This window comes from Vigna unguiculata, chromosome 5 (assembly GCF_037176805.1).
Source record: "Vigna unguiculata cultivar grain cowpea cultivar isolate G323 ecotype 2 chromosome 5, ASM3717680v1, whole genome shotgun sequence".
NCBI classification, from domain to species: Eukaryota; Viridiplantae; Streptophyta; class Magnoliopsida; order Fabales; family Fabaceae; genus Vigna; species Vigna unguiculata.
The window spans coordinates 10,734,049-10,760,267 of NC_140796.1; the positions used below are offsets into that span (position 1 = coordinate 10,734,049).

The window sequence follows — 26,219 nt, forward strand, 5'->3', positions numbered from 1 at the left end:
ATTCCTCCCTATCATAATTAACTCTCCCCACTACAATTCTCCTTCGATCTTCACTGTCAATACTCCTTCTCCACGTAAGATCAATACTCCAATTGTCAGCAATATGAGCATAAAATTAATCAAAAGTAACTCGTGGACTTTAATTAGGGAAAGCACATTCAACAATAAACTATTGCACATTTGTGGACTTTCACCTTAGATCTTAATGTCCACCAACTTGTACAACTAATGGTTCCAAGACATTATGTTTCATATCAAATGCTTTATGATTGATCACACATTTTTTTTGGTACACCAGGACCAAAGTTCTGTCCAATTCCTCACCACATTTCAAAAAGCTCTGCTATAATCATAATTTATGGCTTTAGATACAATCCTGTTAAGCTAATAAAAACTAACACTCCAAATTGCTTTATATTACACCACTACTGCATCAACATGATTGATGCTTTTATTTAATTCTTTATGGAAACTTGGAACTCAATATTTATTTCAACCATCTTTCAAAAAGGTAAGGGCAATCTGCAGACAACTCTTGCCTCTATGGGAAGATGAACATCAGATGAAAGCTCACTCAAGCTTTCAATCTAGCTACAATCAAATTACCAAACATGTAATCTGAAAATCATATTACACATCATCACCAAACTTAACTCCTCAGACAGACTAGTTTCAGAATCTTAATGTCAGAACAAGATTCCAACTAATCTCTACATACATTCTAGTTACTAAGGACTAACTCCAGTCCCTCCTCAACATATTCACACAAACTATCTATGAAGCAATCCAACATCGCTGAAAAGGGTTCAAATTCAAACTTTTAGTACCTTCAAAACTCTAAACCCTGAATGAGATGCACAGATCAATTGTATTTGCACACTAGTATCACAAGGTGAAAACTGGCATCCATGGAGATTGTCTAAGTAGATTATGCTCCTGTGGTCTAGATTCATACGAGGAAATCCCATGCAGTGGTGCTGCCATGAACATGTTTCCATTTGTTGAGTTGAAAACAAAAGGCATGTCATCACATGGCGTTTTCCAATCATATTCCTGCTTCACCATGCTAGACAATTTCTGATTCTGTAAAGGTGAAGAAGGCCTGGTAGTGTCTGATGAAGGAGATTTTGTTTCTTGGAGATTCACCATTGTGATGTCATGGATACTTGATCTCCTCTTGTCCTTCCCCCCTGTAAGCTGCCTGATGAAGTACTTCTGAGCATGACTTGCAACCTGGGTAGGTGTCCTTGTGGTCACAAAGTTCCTTGAAATGTTTCTCCAATCCCCTTTACCATACTTCTTCAGACCAAGCAGAAATTGCCTGTGTTTTTTTCAACAACCAAAGACTTCAGAACAGGCAAATAGCAAAAACCCTGAACATGAGGCAGATATGCAAATGCAAGACACCAACACGAGAAACATTTTCCGAGGGTAAAATAACATAAAAATCAGGCAGATATGTATAAACACTCAACCAAACAAACACATAAATCAAACATCCCAAGATAACCTATAAACAAGGCTTTTATATAGCAGTTACCGTTTTGTTACAGTTCTTGATAGTATTTACAGACAAACAGTTGATAGGAAAGTACAGATAAATGCAGTTGATAGGGAAGAACAGATGAATGCATCTGATGTGGCCATAATTGTAGTCCAAAAGACCTCAAAAACCTTGAAATTGCAAAGAAAATCGCAGTGGCTTATCCCTTTTAAAAAAATTACTTAAACAACTTAAATAGAAAGCCTTTTAGCATCCTAACGATTAATCAACCATAAATTTGAACATTGATCTAAATTGGGATCACCAAAAGAAGGTGATGAGATGGATTCAAATACCTGTGCTCTTCTTCAGTCCATGGCACTCCTTTCTTCCTTTCCTGCTCAGATGGCCTAGTGGATGCACCCCTTTTCTCACCAACAGCACAAAAGTGCTTGAACTCGTCATAGCTTTGACTGTTAACCCACTCCAATGTGAAAGAACTGGTAGTATAGCCAGGAACTGGAATCAAACCTGCTTCAATGACACTCACATCTTCCTCAAGCTCTCTGTACTGTTGGATCACATCACCAACAGTTTTCCCAGGAATCATGGCTGCCACCCTCATCCATCTATCAGGGGTGTCCTTATCATAGTAAGCCAAAGCATTCTCGAACAGCTTGTTCTCTTCCGCAGTCCATCCTCCTCCCTTGCTTTCCTGGAACAACCAGTTGGAATTTTGGAGATAGGAGGCTGGAGACAGTACTTCAATTGCCCTATTCATGATCTCACTGACAATCGAACATACCCAGCAGGTCAAAACAACAGCTTTTGAAATCAACTCTCTCTCTCTCTCTCTCTCTTAGAAAAGTTCAAAGAGAGAGAGATACCCGAGATAGGAATGCACGGGATAGGAGGTTATATTGGACAAAGGAATCCAAATCCAAAGAGACTTTGTTCGAAAACTGAAGAGAATCAATGAGGGGCAAAGCATAAACCCGCAAGAAACTCTTCAGATCTAAGAGAAGAGGAAACAATCAGCATAGGAACCAAAGGCGAAAAGAAAAGGCTAAACCCATATAAAAATTATAGAGTGACACTCAATAATTGGTAGGGCTGTGAAGAGCATAGAAGATACACGTATCTAAGTAGTATTGGAGTATTGGTGGTAGAATCTTTGGTAGAAGCAAAAACAGTAAAGAGGGGGCAACTGGGAAAAGCAAAAAGGTGGAGATTTGAAGAGAAATAGAAGTGGGTGTGGGGTGTGAGGTGTGTGCAGTGCAGAGAGTGGTAGAAGGAGGAGTGAAGAGAAATGTGTGAAGTGATTGAAAGACAGCGATCTATGGAACAGAGAAGAGGAGAGAGATAGTCAAAAGGGTTGAGTTGTGATTGGTGCAGAGGATGTTTGTGGGGGCTGAGAGTGAGACTAATAAGGTGACAGTGACTCACTAACAATCTTTGGTTTGGGTTTTGAGTGAGACGATGAAGGTGTCGCTGTCAAACTCATGAACACATTGACAATGGAGACATGAGAGAGCAACGTTGAGGTTGGCTAAACAGTCCATGACCCACTGTTAATTTTTTGGTTATGCTATTTATGAAACTATTTTTTCTGTTCATAGGATTTTTTTCCCGTGTTTAAAAACTATTTGATTTAGCATTTTGGTATACATTTTTTAATCTGATTTCGTTCTTAACGTGTAAGACTATAACTATTAAGTTAAAGTTATTTTTTTTTATGAATTTAAACGAGTTAAAAAAAATACATGCATACGAATTAAAATAATTAATTTTTAGATTGAAGATTTCAGTGTAAAATTATACAAGTATGCCCTTTGTAATAGTTAAAAATTGCCAATAATAATTGAGTGCGAACACATTTTAATAAAAAATTTGAGGATTTTAAAATGTCAAAAATCCTATTAATTAGATTTATTCAAAAGTTTTAAGACTAAAATCACGTTTGAACGGAAGTAAAAAAAAAAGTAAAACGCATTTCGTTTTTACTTTGGAGACTTTTAAGGAGAGAAAGTAACATGAAATTTAAGGATGAAATTGATGGTGTTTTCAAAATATTGATCAAGTGGTTGTTGTGATTTTACGAGCTTTACATTTGTTTTAGTAATTTTTTTCATATAATTCTATTTCATTTAAAATTCCTTTTAATAATAATGAGTTTCTTGTATCATTTTTTCCTTTCAATGCAAATTAATTATTTAATCTGTTATGATTAGGTTTGTAATAAATATAATTTATGATTTGATCTTAGTTATGAATTTAATTAATTTAACTAGTTTTTCTTGTAATTTTTTAATGATTTTGAATAGTGTTTAACTATTCTGTTATATAAAATTAATACAAAATACTTTAGTCAAAGATTAAAATTTAATTTTGAAATACTTTTCCACTATATATAATTTTAATGTGTATATAACACATACAAAAATTAAAATAACAAAAAAATAATAATTGGATGAGTTGTCTCACCGGTCTATTCACGATCTCGTTTTGTAATAGCAGACTAATGGAAATTATAGTAAAAATCCTTAATGTTTAAATGAAATTCAACTAATGTAAATAAATACTACGAACTAAATATGTGAGAGGGAAAAGAGAGACATAATTAAGAATATTTTACAATCAAAGTACAAAAGAAAATAGTAAAAAAAGGTTCCACTGTCGATCAAATCGTGTTACATAATTTCCATGGATCATCCTAACCACAACATGGCAATCTCGTTGTTCATGGTTTACACTTGTACACCACTATCACACTTCTCTTTGCTCCCACTTCCCAATGTTCTTATGAACAAAAGTATGAGAATCACAAACCCTTTTCTTATATAATCTTTATCCAGCTTAGATGTCGAAACTGTGGGTGGTTGTTTGTCTAAGGTTTTTTTTTTCGTGATTAATAAATTTGATTTTCTCTTACTAAACCCCACATGCATTTTATTGATTTTCTTTACTTCTTTCAAGGGAAATACAACTTGAAAAAAGTATTTAAAGTATCTTTGTGCTGTTTACTTAAAAAACAAAAAAAAAAAAAAACAAGAGAAGAGAAGAAAATAGGTATATGAACAACTTTAGATATTTCAATTTTCAACAATAAGCTATTTCATATTGGAGAGTATATATCTCATAAAAATATAATTTCTTTTATATTTTTTGTATGACAATTTATTATAAAGAAGGAACCATGTCGATTAGGAAAGAGTTACATCAGTAGAGTATCTTTCATCAAGTGGAACTGCAGCAATTCAAAGATCGATCATTTGGAGGCTGAATTTGTAAATAAATGTGTCAACATGTTTGGGGTCACGCTTTGAATAGTGTCACAGAAGGACATTAAAAAAAAAAGGCAAAGTTCCTGAAAGTGGTATCAACAGCCTCACCAGCCAAAGGCAGAGATCGACAAAGAACAGTTAAGCATGTGAACGAACGACCAAGAACCAAAGGTAACAGTTCTGAGATGCTAATGAACCCTACAATGAATGAAATTTGGTAACACTTTTATTTCAATTAGTAACCGAAGTATGCACTCATTGGTCTCGATACATAAGATCAGCATAGCTTTAACAAAAATAAAGAAAAAGAGTGTATGTGCAAAGAAAACCAAAATGCTGGCTCCAATTTACAGAACGAGTGTGAAGAAATGCTCCAATTTACTCAAAAAACAATTGGGACAACATCTTATTAAACAACCACCCTCCCTTTTCATTCTCTTCTTTTGCCTGGCTTCTCTGTATCCTTCCAAAGCTTCTTTCTGCAAAGGAAGGCCTTCTCTTGTTTCTGTGCTATTCTATTAATGGCTTAAAGTCTCAACATTTTGGAAGATCATTTGGTGGGGGTATAAGTGATTCGTTAGGACCTTTCCCATTGTCCACCAAGAATGCCATCTTTAACCCCCATGTTGTATGCACCTCGAAATGGCAGTGCAAGAACCACACTCCTGTCAAATATACGAAACTAGTTCAAGTTAATATGAAGAGATTAGCACTGCATAATCATTAGCCTCAACATTTTTTGAATCCGTCGTAGGACTCGGTTCAAATTTTGATCGTGAATGAGTTCAAGATGTTTTACCTGGATTATCTGCTCTGAATCTGAAAGCAACCCATCCCCCAGTTGGCACTCCAATTGTGTTCCTCTCAACAGGATCTACAAGGTTAAAGCTACTTGCATCTGTTCTGGGATCATAGTTTCCTACACCTGATCCAACAACAAAGAAATTGAACCCATGAAGATGAATTGGGTGGCTCTCGGGAGCAATGACTCCAGTATCCTGCAAAACAACCTGAACTGTGGAGTTGAACGGTAGCCTGTAAACCTTGGTGCCATTTGTGGTCTGGGAACTCGCCGCCGCCGGAGTCGCCGTGTAGTTGTAAACTTGAGGAGGGTTGCCGGGGAAATCAGTGGTGAACACCCCCGGAGTGTTGAAGTAATGTGCTTGAAGCAATGCAGTGGTTGGCATCACAAATGTCACATTATTGACAGCAGCCACTACTCTACTTCCATTTCCAGCTTTGCAAGATGGACAAGGGTTAATCCCCAATCCAACAGTGAAGAGAAGTGAGTGATCAACTGTTGATGGAACATTTGCAGGGTATTTCTTGGAATTAAGGCTTTTAAGAGCCTTGGTGAAATTGTTGGCAACTTGTGTGGCATTTCTTGGAGGAGGTGTGGTGAGAATTGTAGGAGTGGTGGCAAGAGTTCCAGTGTAGTGCAAAGTGGCTGTAGCAGTGAAATTATCCACAGCTACCACTGGAGAATCCATGAAAGTAGAAGCTACAATTGTGTATTTACCAGAATTTTGGTCAGTGGTTAAAAGGGCATTGGTGGTTTGGCCAGGGGCTACTAAAAGAGTGTCAGTCTTGAAAGGTTTTACATATGAGGCATCAACTTCAACCACAGTGAATAAATGGCCAGCAATTTTGAAAAAAAGCTCCTCATTGAGTGCAGCGTTGATGATTCTCAATAGGTAGGTCTTGCCACTTTCCACAGGAAGCTTGTACACATCTGCTTATATTTCATATTCAACCAAGCATACCTGTAGTTAGTAGCACTTGAGGAAAATTGAAAACCATAGAAGTGAAAAGTAGCACAACATATATACCTTGTGTGGAACAAATAGCCACAGAAACAGTCCCTGGAAGTCCATTGATGGTGTGAGCATCTGAGACATTTGGTGCTAATCCTGATTTAAGAGCTTCATTGATAACATCTTCAGTATCAGATTTCCACCATTCTCCTACAGTTTATCACCATAATGAATTATAATTTTAAATGGTTATGGGACTAATAAATGAGTGGAGGACAGTGGCTAAAGATTTGATTTTTTTACCTAATATTACCACCAACTCTTTATCTGGTTTGGGGAAAGGGTATGGCACACCACGCTTTGGCAAGATAACAATGGCACCATGGAGAGTTGACCTTAGCCAATTAACATGAGCGTGCCAAAGAAGTGTTCCTCTTTGTCCTGTAAGGGTGAAGTTGTACACATATGATTGTCCTGGAAGAATTGGGCACTGTGTGATGTATGCAGGTCCATCAGCCCAACCAGTTCTTATCTGTCTCACACCATGCCTGCCCAGATGGTTATAGTCTTCCACTTAGCATTCAATATTTTGCTTAGTATTGGATAATATTAATATGTGTATTTATTATGATGATTGACTCTCAAATCATAGCTACATTTTTTTTCTCCACAGTACTTCTTGCATCTAAATTGAAGCAATAAAAAAAAATGAAGTCTCACCAATGGATAGTGACATTGTGGTTGACAAGGTTTCTTACATTGACCAGCACTGTATCATCTTCCCTGGCATAAAGAGTGGGTCCTGGGAACTTCCCATTAACGGTGACAATGGATTTGCTTGAACACAGTCTAGTGGTATTCTTCAGCACCACCTGCACCCATTACCAGAACAAAGTAAAGTCCTTTACCACTTGGCTTGAGTAAAAATTTACTTAAAACTATATCTTAGTTTTATGTACTTACATTGAAAGAATACTATAATGGCATACTTACATTGAATTTGTAGTGCCTGACTTTGCACTCAACCAAAGGAGGAAGAATGCAAGCAATGAAAAACAACATTCTAACCCAAGAGTCCATTTTGTTCAGTCTTCACAGCCCTAGCTCCTGACTCTTGTGTTAAATAACTTATATTTGTCTTATAACTTATTATGTGCTTAAGTGCATTCATGCATGAGTTTCCAAGGCACCCTTATATAGGCTGAAATTGCTTCCTCCTGGTTCTTCTTGTTTGGTTTTTAGGTGAATGATGGAGGCATATACTTGGAAACGAAGGCTTAGGGGGAAAGAGAAAGAAAACCATGTTAACTCATTATTTCTTGCATATCACATAAAGTTTTGCAATGGAAATACATATGTATGTTCTTCTGGAAGTTTTTTTCTGATAAATACAGCTCCTAGAGGTATTTAGTTGGTTGTATTCTGAACTTCAAATATTTCTTTCTTTTGCCGCCATTAATTAATAAATATTTTGTTAACCAATTACTATGCGTATATTTTTAGTTAAGATTATTGAATAAACTTGTATTGTTTAATGTATTTTGATTTTTCAATTCTTACAGCTTAGATAAGAATTGTAATTTTTTTTACGTGACATAACTTGCTAATACAATGCAATTACTCATTAATACCATTAGTTTTTTCTGTTCACCCTTATTTAAGTTTCAATATTTTGTTAATTCTCTAACCATGTTAGAAAGTAATTATTGATTTCAATAGTATTGTATCATTTTTAGGGTTTGAGTTGTATTATCACTTATATTGAATGAAAATTGCTCCTTTATTTTCTTTTATACTTTTTACATTTATATTTAACAAATGGATGATGAATCAATGAAAAACACATGACACTATACATTTTCAGTTTAAAACTTTTATACTGTAAGTCTTTGTTTTTATGAATGAGAATTCTAATCATACTTAAGCAGCACCAACAAACATAAGAGTGACTTGTTTCTATTAGCAACTAGTTTACTTCACCGCCGTATCAATAACTACTTACAGTATAATACTATATTGCAATATAGTTACTTATAACTGATAATGTAACTAATTAATCCATTTATAAATTGGGCAAGTGTAACACTACATAAAAAATTAAATTATCCAGTTATATCTTTATTTCAAGTATACATTGATATTTGTATTTAAAAATAATTTAATTTTTTATATATTTAAATAACTTAAAACATATATAGGAAAATAATAATTAAATAAAAAATGTTTCAAATGAAATAAAAGTATATCAGAATAATTTATTTAAAATAATAAAAAACAATATTAAATAAGAGGTATATTTTTTCATATCTTATACTTATTTTGTGTGTGCGGATGGGTGTTTAATTTTTGATAGTCAAGTTTTATTCAATAATATATTTTTAATATCTATGTAATCATGATAATTATAACAAATATATAAAGATGATAAAGTTAATGATACAAAATAATTGTGAATGTGATAACGATTGTAACAATAATGTGATTATCTCCTTGTTATAATGATAATGATAGTAGAAATGATATACATGAAGTGAAAATGACACAATAAACTTTATGGTGATGGTATAGTAAAAATGGCCAGTGGTGAGATGGTTATAACATGGTAAATAAAAAAAGTCGATTATCCAGTGTCATGTAGTTTTTTCTTAAATAAATAAAAAAAAATACACTGCATAAACATAGTGATAAAATAATACCAAACAATTATAACTAGAGTAAAATAGGATGATGAATAATTAAAGTAAAATAGAATGATTATCATATCTTATATATTGTATTGTATCATAACCCAAACGACTTCATTTTATTATTGATAAAACAAGTTAATGTGCTAACATGATTAATTTAACTTTTTTTTTATTATTATTATTATAAATCTAAATGGTGATTATTAATGAGTAAAGATATGATTAAGGCGAAGGAACTAGAAGATGGTTACTTATGTGGAATGCTTAGATCACAAATTAAAGTGTAGTTGAGAAATGGCTTTCAGAAAGCAGATTGTATGAAATGTACACATCATGAATTGTTGTTCAAACCAATAATCTAAGTTTTGGGAAGTAAAAGCTCTGTCACCTTTTTCAGCTTCTTTTTCCATCTTTTTTGTTTGGGTAAGTAACAGACAAACACAAATGTCACACATTGGTTTACTCAGTAATTAGTAAAGTTAAAGAAAGATGATAATTATGAATTTAGGTTTATGGTCAACAACTGGTTACAAATTAGTCTACCTCATGCAATTGCTTCCTAACACCAAAATGATAGTAGGAGCTTTATTCTTTGAATATCTAACATTGATTGCAGATAAAGTCTAAACCAAAGAGATGAAAAGATGGATCATCTCTTTTTCTGTTTCATAATTTATGATCCTTTTTATTTTCGTCACTCTATACTATATATAGTAGATGTTGCTTTTTTCATTATGGGTTTGTTTCAAAATTAAATAAGTGTTATTACTTGTTTTTCACAGCGGGTTTGTTTCAAAGTTAAATAAATGTGATTATTTAGAATTGTATTTATTAAGAATTTAAGTAAGAGTTTAAGTTATATATATATATATATATATATATATATATATATATATATTTTTTTTTTTTTTTTTTTTTTGTAAATGATAAAGTTGAGTAAGAAAATCTATGATCCTAGATTTTGCGTTAAAGATATATATATATATATATATATATATATATATATATATATATATATATATTATTTTATATGTATGAGTTAGACTCTTTATATAATAAGTGTTCGGAAATTATTCATTAAAAAATAATTTTGATGGAAGCACAACCACAAATAAGAGCAGAAAAATATAAATAAAAACATACAAAAAATTTAATTATAGTGCCATTTTTTTGTGAACAAAAATTGTAAATCCTTCATAGTGTAATTTTTTTGTGCACCGAAATCGCAAACTTTTCATAGTGTAATTTTTCTGGCAAAAATGGCAAACCTTACAATGATACACAACTATCAAAACTCCTCATACATCTAAAAAGCCTATTGAATTGTGGTAACAATTCCAAAACTAACATTTTACTTTTATAGTATTTTTCTACTACTTTCTTCATATTATTCAATGTGAAATTTTGATAAACACTCAGAAAACCAAGATAAATTATGTCTCTCTCCAATAAATTTTGTAAAAGACCAAATCAGGAGTTAACAAAATGTTTCTGAATAAAAAAAAATGATTGTGTGTCAGTATATGAAGTTAAAAAAGTTTCCTTTAAATTCTACTAAAATATTTATACTTTTTAAGGAGAAAATTATTTAGAAAAATATATGTTTTTGCTAAGCTCTTCACCAAGCATTACCATGGGAGAGGGTGCAAATATATTTGACATTCTGAATTAAAATAGAAGTTTACGGAAGGATGTCATAATATAATTAAGATTTTAATGAAAATAATATATTACTTTTTTCTTTTCATAGTTATACAATCATTTCTAGTAACACCTTTTACCAATAAATATTCAGCCATTTTAAGTATTATTAATATTAATTATTTTTCTAAACCAACCCCTTCAATAGTATTTTCTTTTTTTAGAATTTCATGTTTAAAAGTTTTTTCCTACATTTATGTGCAAATTTTCTAAAACAAATAACCTAATAAGTCATGTTTTAAAATACAAATTTGGATAAAAAAATTGTATTTTAAAACACGATTAATAACAAAAAATAAGTAGTATTTAAGATATTATTATCTTTTTTCTTAATACAGACTAATAATAGAAGTACTGTTTTAAAAACATTATTCCCAATGAAAGTGTCTCGTTGGAGTGAGATTTCACTCTCGGTAAGGTCACACTTCACACCGAATTTTAGTATTGTTTAAAAAAAAATTATATTTAAAATATGAATTTAAATGTTGACCTCATTCAATTTGAGCGACAATCAGCTCGAGTCGACTTGACTCAAATTGAAGGTTGAGGTAAGTTGATATATGTCGAAGTTCGACTTGAGTCGACCAAGATAAAGGTCAACTGTGTCAACAAAGGTCGACTTTAGTCAATTGTATCAAATGATCGAGTTGAATCAGTTCGGGCTAGAGGTCAAGGCAAGTTAACTCGGGCCAAAGGTTGACCTGAGTCAGCCCGGGTAATGATCCACATGAGTTGGTCCATGCCAAAGGTTAAGGCAAGTCAGTTTGGACAAAAGGTTGACTTGAGTTGGTTCGGGTGAAGGCGATCCATGGCACCTAAGCCAAAAGTCGACTTGAGTCAGTTGGGCTGAAAAATCGAGTCGAGTCATTTTGAGTTGAAGGTCGAGCCAAGTTGACCATAGGTCAAGCTGAGTCAGTTGGAGTCGAAGGTCAATCTAAGTTAGCCTAGCCAACGGTTAACCTAAGTTGGTCTAGTGGGCCATAGGCCATGAGTCATGGGTCTGGCCCAAGGGTCATGGTCATATTGACACCTCTAATAGCGAAGGAGTGACTATTTATGAAATTTCAATTTTTTTATCTTTTTGAGTGAATTTCAAATTCTATTGTTGTAATTATTTGAAATACCTTCTTAAAATTCAATTTATTTTTAATTTCCTCATCCAAACAACCCATTTTGTTTCAAAGAATTTCAAATTTGTCAAATAAATAAATTACTCTTTTAAATTGCCTAATCCAAAAACATTATTAAAGTTTAAATAAAATTTAGAATTTTAAATAATTAAAACTTTTGAATGTTAGTTTCACTCGAACCTATAACTAAAGGAAATTACCCACAAGTCTATAATAACTTCATATGATGGAGAACCAGCCTAAAATGCTGTCTTAAATTTTAATGAAATAAATAGAGTAAAAGTATCGTAATATATATTCTTTCACAAATTTATACTTCGGGTTAAATGTGTTTTTCGTTCTTAAACTATTAACTAAAATTGTATTTCATCTTTGTTTCAAAGTAAGTACCAATTTCATCCATACATTTTATAAAAGAATGTTAAATGTTAATCGCAACAAATTGCAGCTAACCTCTCCTCATTGCAATTCTCTCTCCCCATTCTCTCTTCACTGTAACTCTCCTTAGAGGTGGGCCATGAGGTGATAAACTTAGTAGTGGTGGTTGGTGGAGTTGATTTGGAGCTGGCATAAGTGGACATGAAAGGTGAAGGTGAGAGATAAAGGGATGGGTGGGAACTTAGAAAACATTTCACTTGGCAATGGTGGATATTAAAAAATATATTACAAATTAGATGATTAAATCAAATATTTTATTTCTTTTATAAACATAATAATTAATGTTAATAAATAATAAAATATAGAATTAAATATAATAAAAAATAAAGAATAAAAATATTTAGCAAGATATTTTTTATTTTTTATGGTTTGAGTTTCTCACTAATTGTTCTCATATTCTATTCTTACATGTTTTTTCTTGTTTTTGAAGAGAAAAAAATATATTATTTTTGCTCTTATTTCTCCTATGTCCTCTTCCATTCTCGTGAGAGAAAAGAAGAAGATAATTTTTTAGTCTCAATTGATAGTGAAATATTAGTTTAATAACTTATTTAATGATCCTCTTTTATATTAATTGTTTATTTCATGAATATAGAAGAAAAAATGTTGTATTGTGTGTTTTTTAATAACCAAATTTTAATTGTGGTTCCATTATAGGTCTTGAGTTTCTCATAAATTGTTCTCAGATGTCATTCTCAATTGTTTTCTTTTGTTTTTGAAGAGAAAAAAAAGCTATTATTTTTGCTCTTATTTCTCCTCTATTCTCTTGCATTCTCGAGGGAGAAAAAAGAAGGAAATTCTTTGGTCTCATTTGATACTGAAATATTAGTTTAATAATTTATTTAATGAGTCTGTTTTATATTAATTTATTATTTTATGAACATAGAAGAAAAAATATATTATGTTGTGTGTTTTTTTATAACTGAATTTTAATTGTAGTTCAATTATATGTCTTGAATTTCTAAAAAAAAATTCTCACCTATTTTCTTTTATTTTTGAAGAAAAAAAGATCTATTATTTTTTCTCTCATCTCTTAGCGGTTTTCTTCCATTCTCGAAGAAATAAAGAAGAATGTAATTCTCTCTTGTAACGTCTCATTTAATAAATAAGCTTACTTAAATGAAACATCACATAGAATATAATATAAAGACCAAAGCCATGGAGTTTAAGCGTCAAGCATTATAGTTATCCATGAATGAACTGAAATAAAGACTAGGCACACCAAGATGCCATGAACAACATTAAAAGGTTCAACGGATATCCAAAAGCTTGCTCATAAGTAAGGGATCAAAACATAATAATAACTCTTCAACGTGGGCTTAACAGTGAGCCCAACACCAAACCATGCCCAATTAAGCTACAACATTCTCGTCGACACTGCGATCACCAAGAGTTCCTATATCTGCTCACACCAAGGGATTTGGTGATCATTGCAAAAAGGAAAAACCACACAAGGAGACCAACACACATAAACAGAAAGGGTAAGCTAGAGTAAAAAAATTTTATCATACAATTGAACATACAATTTAAAAGTCAAGAACACATAATTCAACCAAGCATGTGATAACAAATAAGCAAGACTCTAAGACTCAATTATCTGAATACATATAATCGGTCGGATTCACTGGATGCTTGCACTTGTGGTGGCCTCTACTGCTCTGCAGAGCCATTGTCAATGGGTTTCACCCTATCACGCACAAGGTTAGCCTGACTAGGGCCTCTTGCTACTCTCACCACTTGAATCAGTGTGCTTTACGTGAGACTAACTGACTCTTTAGAGTTTCAGGATGCAATCCTTACTTGAATCCTTGCCTAATTATATACGCTGAGGCACCACCACGAAACCTTACTAAGAGGTTTGTGGAATTACGTCCAGTACATGAGGCGCCACCATGAGATTCCACCAAGAGATTCGTGGAATTACGTCCTTTACATGAGGCACCACCATGAGTTCTTGCCAAGCGATTTGTGGAATTATGTCCTTTACATGAGGCACCACCATGAGATATCACCAAGAGATTCATGGAATTACGTCCAACCCATACCATAGCCATGTCTCACCAACCATGTTTCATACGTATATTCCACTAGTGCAGAATTGGATTTCTACCTCGCCTTATAGGCCTCGGTTGGCCAGGAACCGAAGCCTATAATGGCGCGGTGGCAATTTTGCAATTATAGGCAACTTTTATGTCTCGGTTCACCTACCACCCGCTGCCAAAATCAGTTATAGGCCTCGGTTGTAAAAAAACCGAAGCCAAAAGCATTATTAGGCCTCTGTTAAGAAGGCCCGAAGCCAAAAAGGATGCCCAAAATTTCAAAAATGTCATTCTCGTTTTGACTTATAGGCCTCGATTGGGACAATAACCGGTGCCAAAAGTGGTTTTAGGCTTCGGGTGGTAGGGACCCGAGGCCAAAAGGTGTTATATGCCTCGGTTCTAATTTGAACCGAGGCCATATTGTTTAATTAGGGCTCAAAACAGCAGCCCCTTTCTTCCTCGCGCGCGCAACTCTCTCTGCAATTTCTCTCCTCCATTTCTCTCTGCAATTCCGGCCACCATCTCGCGCTGCTCCTCCTCCATTTCGCTCCTCCACCACTGCCACCCCGTCGAGAAAAGCACGCGAGCACGCGAGCCGCCGCTGTCTCGCGTTCTCTCTCCGCGACTTCCGGCGAGAAATCCACGCCAGCCGCCGCTGTCTCGCGTTCTCTCTCCGCGACTTCCGGCGAGAAATCCACGCCAGCCCCCTGCCGCCGTGTCGTCTCGCCTCCGGCCACGCTATTGCGACAGTGGTCCCTCTCTCTGTCTCTCTGCAAGTGTTCCGACGTCCCTCCACCACCATGCGAACATTTTGGTTCTTTTGCGCAATTGTCGCGCCGCGGTTTTTTTTAAGGTAAATTTTCAACGCGTTTTTGTTTGATTTTCTGTTTTTGTGTATGTTTGATTTTCTGTTTTTGTGTATGTTAATTTTAAATTTTAGTTATTGTGAGTGTTAATTTGGATTGAGATAGAAATTGTTTGGAGTGTTTTGATTAATTTTGTGAAAGGATTGAGTCTCAATTTAAGAGCATTGTGTCTTCAGACGTAGAGCATTAAGTCTGAATTCAATTTAAGAGAATTGTAAAAACACTATAATTAAATAGGTAATATATGATGTTAAGGAAATTGTTGTTTTTGCTTTTATTTGTTACTTATGACTTTCTCTTGTGTTTTTTGTTATCTCTTGTAGCTTTCGAACGCGTTGAATTGCATCATCTTCCAGTGTCATCTGCTCTTTTTACGCGCTCCCAGGTTCCTAATTCTAATATTTTCCTACGATGCCAATCTGTTGTTTGCTTTATATATTTTATTAATTATTTGTTAAAACATGTTGTTTGTTTTTCTTATATGTGAGTTAGCCTTAGTTTCCCGTTTGAGATTCAATACGTAAATTATGTATTGTCCCCGAGTTTTCATTTTGAAAAAATTACATTTTTTTAAAATTAGATATAAGGGGATACAAGATGTCTAACATTTTTGGGAGAGATCTTGACATCCCACTTTACTTGCATTCCCAAGATGTCTTGGAGCTTGCACGAGGACAAGAAGAACTCAATATTACCATTATTCAATTATGGATGATGTAAGTCTTTTAGTCATTATATATAGTTATTTGATATATTTATGTATTTACTTATATCAAATCAATTTTTGGTTTAGGTATCTGTCTGGTGTCACTGAAACTATGGGGCTGAATGATGTATATGGGTTTATAGACCCCCAACTCACCCATGAAGGCAACAAGTTTGATGACATTCAAGCATATGTGACCAAATGCTTTCAATGTGGAAAAGAAATTTATTTTGTCCCTTATCTTGCTGGGTAAGTCATATTTGTTAACTTATGAATATAATAAAAAGTCATTTTAATGCATAACAATGAATTTATTTTCTTATCAGGCGTCATTGGCAGTTACTTGTGGTTTCCCTAAGGGAGAACCTTGCTGTGTGGTTTTGCTCTTTGCATCGCCCTCCCCCCAACCATCTTAGACAAGTGATAGATTGGTAAGAACCTCAATATCAATCTTATGAATATGACATGTTATATAAAAATATCCTAACTTATTCCCTATATCATAGTTCAATTGCTGCACATAACATGTTGTTAGGGAGATCAACGGCTAAGGCAAAAGATCTTGTATGGTGTTCTCTCCAGGTTTGATATTTCTATCCATATCTTCATGATTGTTTGCTTGATTTTCTTCATTAATTAATTGTAACGTTGTTAATATAATGTAGTGTAATAGACAAACCGGCTCATATGAGTGCGGTTACTATATAATGCAATGGATGACAACCACTGTGCGTGCTCGTATCACAACAAATTGGGAAACGGTAATATATATTTGAATTAAAATGAATACTTTGCAATATTTCCTTTTTATATACTAACTTAACTTAATCTATTATTTTGTGGACATTCAAGAGTCCTGCAGCAATTCCCGCAAAGTCCATCAAGTTTGGTAGGATAGCATGTGCCAAATATATAATTGAAATGTACCATAATATTGATTAGAACATGTACGTTGATTACAAAAGATTTGTAATTGTCTTTTAAATGAATTTGAATTGTAGATGTGTTTTAAAATATTCTGTTCTGGTCTATTCTGGTCTGTGCTGGGTGCTGAATAAAATTTGCAGGTTCAAATGTGGGAATAACACCAAATCGGAAACTGCATTAAAAAAAAAACAGCGTATTAGGCCTCGGTTCATACCAGAACCGAAGCAAAAAGCAAACTTTTGGCCTCGGGTGCAACCAAAACCGAGGCCAAAAAGGGTATCGATTTTTTTTTTTTAAAAAAAAAGAAGCCCATATGGCCTCGGGTGCAACCAAAACCGAGGCCAAAAAGGGTTTCGAATTTAAAAAAAAAAAAAAAGAAGCCCATATGGCCTCGGGTGCAACCAAAACCGAGGCCAAAAAGGGTATCGAATTTAAAAAAAAAAATAAGCTCATATGGCCTCGGGTGGCAGAGAAAACCGAGGCCAAAAGGTGGGCTCTATGGCCTCGGGTTCGTCTGAACCGAGGCAGAAGGGCACTCTATGGCTTCGGTTCTTAACCGAGGCCAAAAGCAGTGCTCTTTTGGCCTCGCCCCAATATGCTTCGATTCCCGAACCGGTGCAGAATATGATAAACAACCGCTGCCAAAGGCCCTTCCTGCACTGGTGTTCATACCAAGCTCATCAATTCCAGTCCATACAATCAAATATTACATGCATATTCACATATTTCATACTTTAAACAGGGTACTCCAACCAATCATACAACTAACAACCAAGAACATGGAAAAGAACTACCATAGAGCAAATTCCTGCACCAGTCTTGCTCAAGCCATGGACCCTCGCTCAGGCAAAAGAGGTATTTCGCTCAAGCCACAGGCCCTTGCTTAGGCGAGACTGCCAACAGATAGCCCTACAGGTTTCGTGAGTTCTCGCTTGGGCGAGACCTCTTGCCTGACGGAGACTGCTCTTCGCCCAAAGGTGAGGTCTCTCGCCTGAGCTACAACCAAGCGAAACACAAGAGGCACCCACAGGTTCTCGCTTAGGTGAGACCCTCTCACCTGAGCGTGATGCTTCATCGCTCAAAACGAAAGCTCTCCGCTTGAGCGAGAGCTCGAGCAGGAACCAAGGTAAGGTTCTGGTATTCTCGCTTAGGCGAGACAAGCTCGCTTGGGCGAAAATACCAAATTTCGCCACTGTTCAAACATGCATCCACATGCATTTCATACCAAACAACATGTCAAGGCATTCCATACATCCACAATAGCACACAAGCCATATAAATACGAGGCAAAGCTAAAAATAGACAGATTTACGAAAAATACGAAAAACCCTAGCTTCCCTTACCTCTTGAGTAGAGCTAAGCTTGAGAGGGGTTTTTAGACACTGACAACGGAGACACCTCAGCTCCAAGAACAGACTCAACAACTGTAGAGCATGACCATAGGAGCGAGAATAAGCCTATAAGGATGACCCAAGACAAAAATCGAGCAACAAAATGAAAAAAGAAGAGAAAGATGGAGTCTAACTTACTTGAGGGAAGTGTTCAACAAAGAGAGAATATGAGATCTCACTCAACCCTAGCAGAGCTTTCTGTTAGAGAAAAGAGAGAAAGGAGTGAGATGTTTTGCAAAGTGATTGCATAATGGAAAGTGAAAGGGCAGTTAGGGTTCTAAAGTCACTAAGTGGGTTGACCTTAGGCCCACTAAAAGGCCAAGCCCTAAAATTATAAGGCAGAAATAAAAAAAAGGGCCTTACATATCTTGTCTAACTTGATAGTAAAATATTAGTTTAATCATTTATTTAATCACCCTCTTGTATGTTAATTTTTTATTTTATGAACATAGAAAAGAAATATTATACTTTGTGTTTTTTATAACTGAATTTTAAATGTGGTTTGATTATCATTGATTTTTCTTTTGACAATTTGTTAGATATGTGTGATTTATTTTTTAGTTATTAATATACTAAATTATGTATTCATTTTTATTTTATTAGTGACAATAATTAAATATATAAATTTTTGATATATTATTTTGACTCTCAACAATTTTTATCAAAATTCGTCACTGGTAGCTGACAAAGAAGAGACTGTCTTGGAGAAATTTCATAGTTGGGAGGATGTGTGCGGTTATGATTTGTTGGAGGTGTCGAGAACCTCGTTCCCAATCGTGGTTCACATTATGGTAATTTTTATTAGGAATGGGAAGGTATTTTTGGAGAGGAAAGGAATGGTGACATTTGCCACCATGATGGTTACAAAGATTCCAATGTCGATAAAAGTACAAAGCACGTCGTAGTTGCAATGAGAAGAGAAAAACCTTAACACCGATAGTTATGTTTGTTGTTCATGATATTTTACATTCTTTTATAAAGGATAAAATTGGCACATAATTTTAAACAGAGACATAATACAATTTAAATAAATAAGTCGGAGGCAAATACGATATTTAACCCTTCACACTTCTCTCTATATATTTATACAAGTAAAACATAATATTCTTCAAAAGTAAGTATTTCTATGATTTCTTTTTAAATGAAAGTATTTTTAAGAGCTATGTTTTATTAAAATTATAAGATTGATTATTAGATCTAAAAAATAAAATTAAAAATTTAATTAAAAATAGTTAATGAAATTAAAAATATATATAAAATTTAAAGGATAAAGTAATTTATATAAATATGGATAAAATTAAGTACAAAAAAATACGGTCATAAAATAGTTATAAATAAAATATCTAAATTATGAAATAAGTAAACTCAAACCAACTATGAGTTATATAACTAAAAAGTCACCACAACTTTTAATGATATCATAGGAACATACGAATCAAAATCACTTCCAGAAACTGAAATAGAAATAGAAATAGAATCTATATTTAAATTTTGATTACAGAAAAAATTAAAAAATAATTAATATCAATACTTCATAAGCATGTAAAAAAAAGTTTCAATCTCTAAATAATGAGTTTATTATTTTTCTTACTTCTATATTATTCGTTTACATCAAATATAAAATTTTTAACTCACCTCAAAATCTAATAATAAGAAATCAAGTCATTATTTTGTATACACTAACACTTAAATCGGTAACCTGATCAAGATATTGTTATTCATATTCTTTTTTTATTTATCTCAATATACGAGTGAAACTTAACATAGCATGTTGAGTAATATTTCACAAATAAATTAGTCATGTTAAAAATTATAGGGGTGCAAAAAGGAAAATACTATGTCTAATTTGACTAGTGCGCCTAATGAAGTAAAAGGCCCAACTGACATTTATTTTATAGGCCACAAATAGAAATGACAAGAGGACTTCTCCCTACACTTCTAAGTTTTTCTTCTGCACCTCCAATCTTTTTTTAAAATTTTAAAAGAATAATGATAGTTGACTATTTTTTTTTTACCAACTCTTAATTTACAACTATTTATCAATGCGTAACCGTCGATATTTTTTCAGAAAATATCAAAGGTTGTTGCATAAAAGAGGTATAGGAACGCCGAGAATAGTCCACTTGAGTTAAAATCTCATCTTGAATATAATAAATAAAATTAAACACTATATAAAAATAAAAACTTATAAAACTATTATTTTAAAATTTTGGGATAAAAATGGTGTTAAATATCTTAAATGTGTAAGATTAATATATATAATCATAACCCATTTGAAAAAATATAACTCAAGGGTCATCTTGAAAAATATATACGAAATTTTTGGAAAGATAAAGAAGGTGAAGACCTACAATAATTGAGAAGACAATACGAGCTCCTCTGCATGACAAAAATAAAGAAGAAGAAACAATTAAAGAGTATTTTTGTGGACTGAAAATGCTGATTAATTCTATGCGAACCTGTGATGAAAGTGTAGAAGAGTGCATGGTTGTAGAACATGTGCTTCGAACCTTAACCCCTCAATTTCATATCCAAGAACCTCTTGAGCACACTACATATAGAAATAACTAAGCACATACTCAAACATCTCTGAAAGGTACAACAGAGTTTGGCCTATTCTTCCCGAGAAAGACAAATCAATCTAGAGCTGTTTTAGAAGCTTGATCTGACTTGTTGGGCTTCAAATTACTATATATTTTGGATTAAGGAGAAGTGTTGTATAAATCCAAACTGTCTTGCAATTCTATTATCCGTAAAGGAAAATGATACTTTAACTTACTTTTTTTGACTCATTTTTAACCTACTACTTTGATCACCATTAGATTATCACATCACATCACTTAAAAAAATCAAAATAAATGATCTGATGATGATCGAAAGAGTGAGTTAAAAGTGGATAAAAAAGATGGATTAAACTATCTTTATCCTATCTGTAAATGTTAAAATTATACAAATTTTGTTTTCCTTAAATACTTGTAACATTGATAGTAACGACAAATCTTCTAGTTTCTTGGACACCTAAAGTCTATTGTTCTTTCCCTACATCAGTCTTCTATCCTAGACCAACAAGATAAAACTTAATTATCTTATAAAATTGAAATTCGTAATAAATAAATTACATGACCATTACAATATATATAATTATATTTCTAATTCACAACAACTAATTTAAATTATAGTTTACCAATGTATATTATGCGTTTTTGTTTTGTTAAGTATTTATAACTTTTAATACCTCTTTTATTTTGGTAAGTATTTATAGCATGAATAGGGACACAAATGGATTAAAGGGAATATTTCATTTTCATTCAGGACAGGAAAAACATCAATGAACATTTAAGAAAAATAAAAATGTAAAGACCACGAAAAAAATTTATATATACATAAGTGTTTGACTCCTTTCTGAAGGCAATTGAATCCTATCACTCAGACAAATATAAATAAAAAAATACGAGAAAATAAAAAAAGTAAGGAAAAATAATAAATATTAATAAAAACGTGTAAATGATGTCTTTTTCCAAAATGAAATATCTCCATATCCTAAAAACTCGTCCTTATTCATGCATAAACACATACCTAAATACTGATAAAAATGAACATGTACCTAAAAATGACGAAGTTTACAAGATACACGAGACCACAAAAGTGAACATTATTGGAAAAAGCGTGACGCGTTCTGACGCAAATAATTTCACGATACGTAAACACTTTTGTTAGTGTGATATATATTTGGCACTGCGGTTTCTAGTGTTGGTCGTATTTTGCACTACACGGTCACTCTCTACAAAGTCTCTGCAAAGGTGCAAACACCTTTCCCATGTGCTACTAATAAGATTCCTCAATCGTACTTTTCTGCACTTCCATTCATTCTTTCTATGTTCTTCTCTTTCTTTCTTTCTTCTCATCAGTTTTGGTTTTCAGTTTGATGGGTCTCTTCAATTCTTGTGAGTTTTAACTAATATTGATTATTGGTTTCTCCATGGATGTTCAAATATTATTGCATTGTGTAGTATGAGAAAGCTCGCATTTTTAGTTGTTTATAGCAACTTTCTTCTATCAGAAATTGTAATCTGCTTTGATATTTTATACTGATATCTTTAGTGCAAATTTGTGTTATATTATGTATTGAAAGTTTGAAACTCTATTTCTGATTGAAGAGTACTGAGGGAGGTAAGTAACTCCTCTAATGGAGTTTTGAGTTTTAAATGGGTGTTATTATTTTCATCTTAAACCATGGTCCACAAATCAATTCTTCACGTTACTCTCACTTGTTTTTTGCTTTAAACTGGGTTATTTGACTTTTCTGTTTTATAGTCTTCAGTTTTTTCCATCATATCCTATGAATTTTAGTGTCATTTGGTAGTGTGAAAACTCTGCCTTCACTCCTGGAAAAAAAAGGAGGGGGAGAAAATTGTAGCCAATCTCAATCTTACAACCTTTTGTTCTGTTTTAGAGATTTTTTTTTCTGCAACTGTTTATCTTTTTCTTATAATGAGAGAGTGGAATATGCATTCCGCATAAGGTGGTGGAATTTATGGTTTCTGTTTAGTGTTGCTATCATGCGGTAGGTTTTTAGGGTGATTGGGATATCATTACGCGCATGCTGCAAAAAGGACAAAAGAAATCAATTTGTGGTATCCCAAACTAACGTGACACTACTTGTTGTGGAAGTTTGAAATTAAGGGGTCCACTTTTATCTATATCAGATTCTAATATTCAATCATTATTCCTGTTTTTATTAATTCCAAATATCCCAATTGGTCAATTCAATTTGCAATTTTTGTCTCCATGTTTCTATGGTGATGAAAATCATCTATTCACTTCTCTTAGAAAGCCAAGAAATTGATTTTTCTTTTGTAGGTGACTGAGCCTTTGAAGGGATAACATAACAGAGAAAGAAGAACCAGCAAATAGGAAATTGGATTTACACCATGGAAGAAGATGGCATATACACACAAGATGGAACCATTACCATCAACAGAAAACCTGCCAACAAGAAAAAGACTGGAAATTGGAAGGCTTGCTATTTTATTCTTGGTACTGATTTCATTTTGTTAATTTTGTTGCTTAAATTGCATAATATTCTGAAATTTAGTGCATATGCTTGTACTGAAACATGAAGATCCTAAGATGCTGAGCTATGATGCTCCGACACGCCTCATAAATGGCGTGTCTCGTGTCCGATACGTATCGGACACCACCAACACTGGTACAATACTTGTAGGACACACTATGTCCAATCTGAAAAATATTTTTTTATTTTTGACATGATTTTGATGATTAAAATAAGGAACAAATCTTATTCTATCACTACTTTTGGCATATTGGATATTAGATAGATAGATTTGATTTATTTTTGTGTTAGTTGACAATGTGTTAGTTGACAGTTTCAAACTTAATATGTATATACACGCCGTGTCCCGTGTCCTATGTTTTTTCAATTTAGCCGTATCTACGTATCCGTGTCCGTGTCGTATCCGGGCAACATAGATGCTGAGTCTTAATTAAACCATTTTGTGGCAGGAAATGAATGCTGTGAGAGATTAGCATACTATGGTATGAGTACAAACCTGGTGAACTATCTTCAGGAACGTTTCAATCAGGGAAATGTAACTGCTGCAAATAATGTCACAACCTGGTCTGGCACTTGCTACATCACACCACTGATTGGAGCCTTTCTAGCTGATTCATACCTAGGAAGATATTGGACAATTGCCAGTTTCTCAGTTATCTATGCCCTTGTAAGTTCAGATTATTTATGTTGCTTTCAAGTTTCAGCTCAATTGAGAGAACAATATCTTCAGTTTCACTATGGTTTGAGAAAAATGATATGAATGAGATTTTGTGAATGCATGTTTGTTTTCTATGCAGGGGATGATACTTCTAACACTGTCTGCTTCTGCGCCTGGAATAAAGCCATCGTGTGATGCTAATGGCTGCAATCCAACATCAGCACAAACTTCAGCTTGCTTCATTGCACTCTACCTGATTGCTCTCGGAACTGGTGGCATCAAACCATGTGTCTCAGCTTTTGGTGCAGACCAATTTGATGATTCTGATAAGAAAGAGACAATAAGGAAGAGCTCTTTCTTCAACTGGTTTTACTTCTCCATCAATATCGGTGCACTTGTTGCTTCTTCGGTATTAGTTTGGATACAGATGAACGTTGGGTGGGGATGGGGTTTTGGAGTTCCTGCTGTTGCAATGGTGATTGCAATCATATTTTTCTTTGGTGGCAGTAGACTCTACAGACTTCAAATACCTGGAGGCAGTCCCCTTACAAGGATTTGTCAAGTCATAGTTGCAGTCTTAAGGAAAATCAACATTCAAGTGCCGGAAGATGAGTCTCTTCTTCATGAGACAGTAGATGTAGAATCTGTCATCAAAGGTAGCCGCAAGCTTGATCACACAAACCGCTTCAAGTGAGTTATCAAACAATTATGCATGTTCTATATATTCTTGTGTCTTTTCTGAGCACAAAAACATGTTGATGATTCCATGTAGGTGTTTGGATAAGGCAGCGGTAGAAACCCAATCTGACATAAGCAGAGGTTTGCCAAATCCTTGGAGGCTTTGCACTGTGACACAAGTTGAGGAACTAAAATCAGTGATCTCTTTACTCCCGGTTTGGGCATCACTGATAGCCTTTGCAACTGTGTACGGACAAATGAGCACCATGTTCGTTCTACAAGGCAACACAATGGACCAGCACGTTGGCCCTCACTTCAAAATCCCATCAGCATCTCTCACCATTTTCGACACACTAAGTGTCATTTTCTGGGCTCCGTTTTACGACCGCATCATCGTTCCATATGCAAGCAGGTTCACTGGCCACAAACAAGGGTTCACACAACTCCAAAGGATGGGAATTGGCCTTGTCATCTCCATCATAGCCATGGTTGTTGCTGGCATTCTGGAAGTTGTTCGTCTAGACATTATCAGAAAGAACAATTACTATGATGTTGAGACGATCCCCTTGTCAATCTTCTGGCAAGTGCCACAGTATTTTATTGTTGGATGTGCTGAGGTTTTCACCAACATTGGTTCCTTAGAGTTCTTCTACGGTGAGGCACCAGATGCCATGAGAAGCTTTGGTATGGCTCTGTATCTTACAACTAATGCCTTGGGAAGTTATACCAGCACACTGCTTCTCACCGTTGTTACTAAGATCACCACAAGACATGGAAGTCTTGGTTGGATCCCTGACAATCTCAATAGAGGCCATCTTGACTACTTTTACTGGCTTTTGACCACTCTCAGCGTTCTCAATTTTCTTGTGTTTCTTTGGATTGCAAAGAGGTACAGGTACAAAAAGGTGGCTGCGAAATAGCTCTATTTGCTGCAGATTGTTCACTACTTTTATCATAGAATTTGCAACAATTTCTTGAACAACTGTTTGTATACATGTTGGAGATTTGATCAACGACCTTTTGTGCCAATCCAGTGGGTTTGTTCTTGATGCTTCTGGTTACCTTTTCATACAACTAATACCTTATTTTAAAAAAATGTAAAATAAATGATAAAATACATAGTGCATTGATTGGATAAAATATAATTTATTTGACTTATTGAATTTTGAGTTGTCTCTTGTTTTCTATACCCATAAATTACATAATATATATGATTATCTAAATAACTACATGCTTAAATACTTACACGGATGTAAGTTCTAATCTTTAAGTTCTTCGTATTTATATTTCGTAAAGTTATCAAACTTTAATTTGAGTCTTTGTAAAAAAGAAAAATCTATTTTCATCTTTCCAAATGTTAAAACTTCATTTAGAATTTCTATTGAATGACATTAGTTAATAAC

At 33.9% G+C, this 26,219-nt stretch overlaps 3 protein-coding genes across 5 annotated transcripts; 1 reads left to right on the top strand and 2 right to left on the bottom strand.

Moving 5' to 3' along the window:
• Window positions 1–407: 407 nt before the first annotated feature.
• On the bottom strand, window positions 408–2,913 carry LOC114185365 (Duplicated homeodomain-like superfamily protein). Its single transcript, XM_028073046.2, has 2 exons — window positions 1,840–2,913; window positions 408–1,321 (listed from the first exon to the last, which is right to left on the bottom strand). Exons 1-2 carry the CDS (start codon window positions 2,262–2,264, stop codon window positions 886–888), a joined length of 861 nt encoding a protein of 286 aa, XP_027928847.1. The 5' UTR covers window positions 2,265–2,913; the 3' UTR covers window positions 408–885.
• Window positions 2,914–4,971: 2,058 nt separating this feature from the next.
• On the bottom strand, window positions 4,972–7,692 carry LOC114183857 (laccase-4-like). Its single transcript, XM_028071017.2, has 6 exons — window positions 7,515–7,692; window positions 7,242–7,393; window positions 6,825–7,069; window positions 6,597–6,731; window positions 5,567–6,499; window positions 4,972–5,432 (listed from the first exon to the last, which is right to left on the bottom strand). Exons 1-6 carry the CDS (start codon window positions 7,599–7,601, stop codon window positions 5,302–5,304), a joined length of 1,683 nt encoding a protein of 560 aa, XP_027926818.1. The 5' UTR covers window positions 7,602–7,692; the 3' UTR covers window positions 4,972–5,301.
• A 14,448-nt stretch (window positions 7,693–22,140) lies between these two features.
• Window positions 22,141–25,871, top strand: LOC114185927 (protein NRT1/ PTR FAMILY 8.1-like). 3 transcript variants are annotated; one of them, XM_028073892.2, is made up of 5 exons: window positions 22,141–22,206; window positions 23,267–23,443; window positions 23,930–24,147; window positions 24,278–24,828; window positions 24,911–25,871. In XM_028073892.2, exons 2-5 carry the CDS (start codon window positions 23,338–23,340, stop codon window positions 25,734–25,736), a joined length of 1,701 nt encoding a protein of 566 aa, XP_027929693.1. In that variant the 5' UTR covers window positions 22,141–22,206; window positions 23,267–23,337; the 3' UTR covers window positions 25,737–25,871. The 3 variants fall into 3 exon arrangements, with proteins under 3 accessions (XP_027929693.1, XP_027929694.1, XP_085529375.1); XM_028073893.2 differs by lacking the exon at window positions 22,141–22,206 and adding an exon at window positions 22,212–22,350; XM_085673249.1 differs by lacking the exon at window positions 22,141–22,206 and having other exon boundaries at window positions 22,469–23,443.
• Window positions 25,872–26,219: the final 348 nt, after the last annotated feature.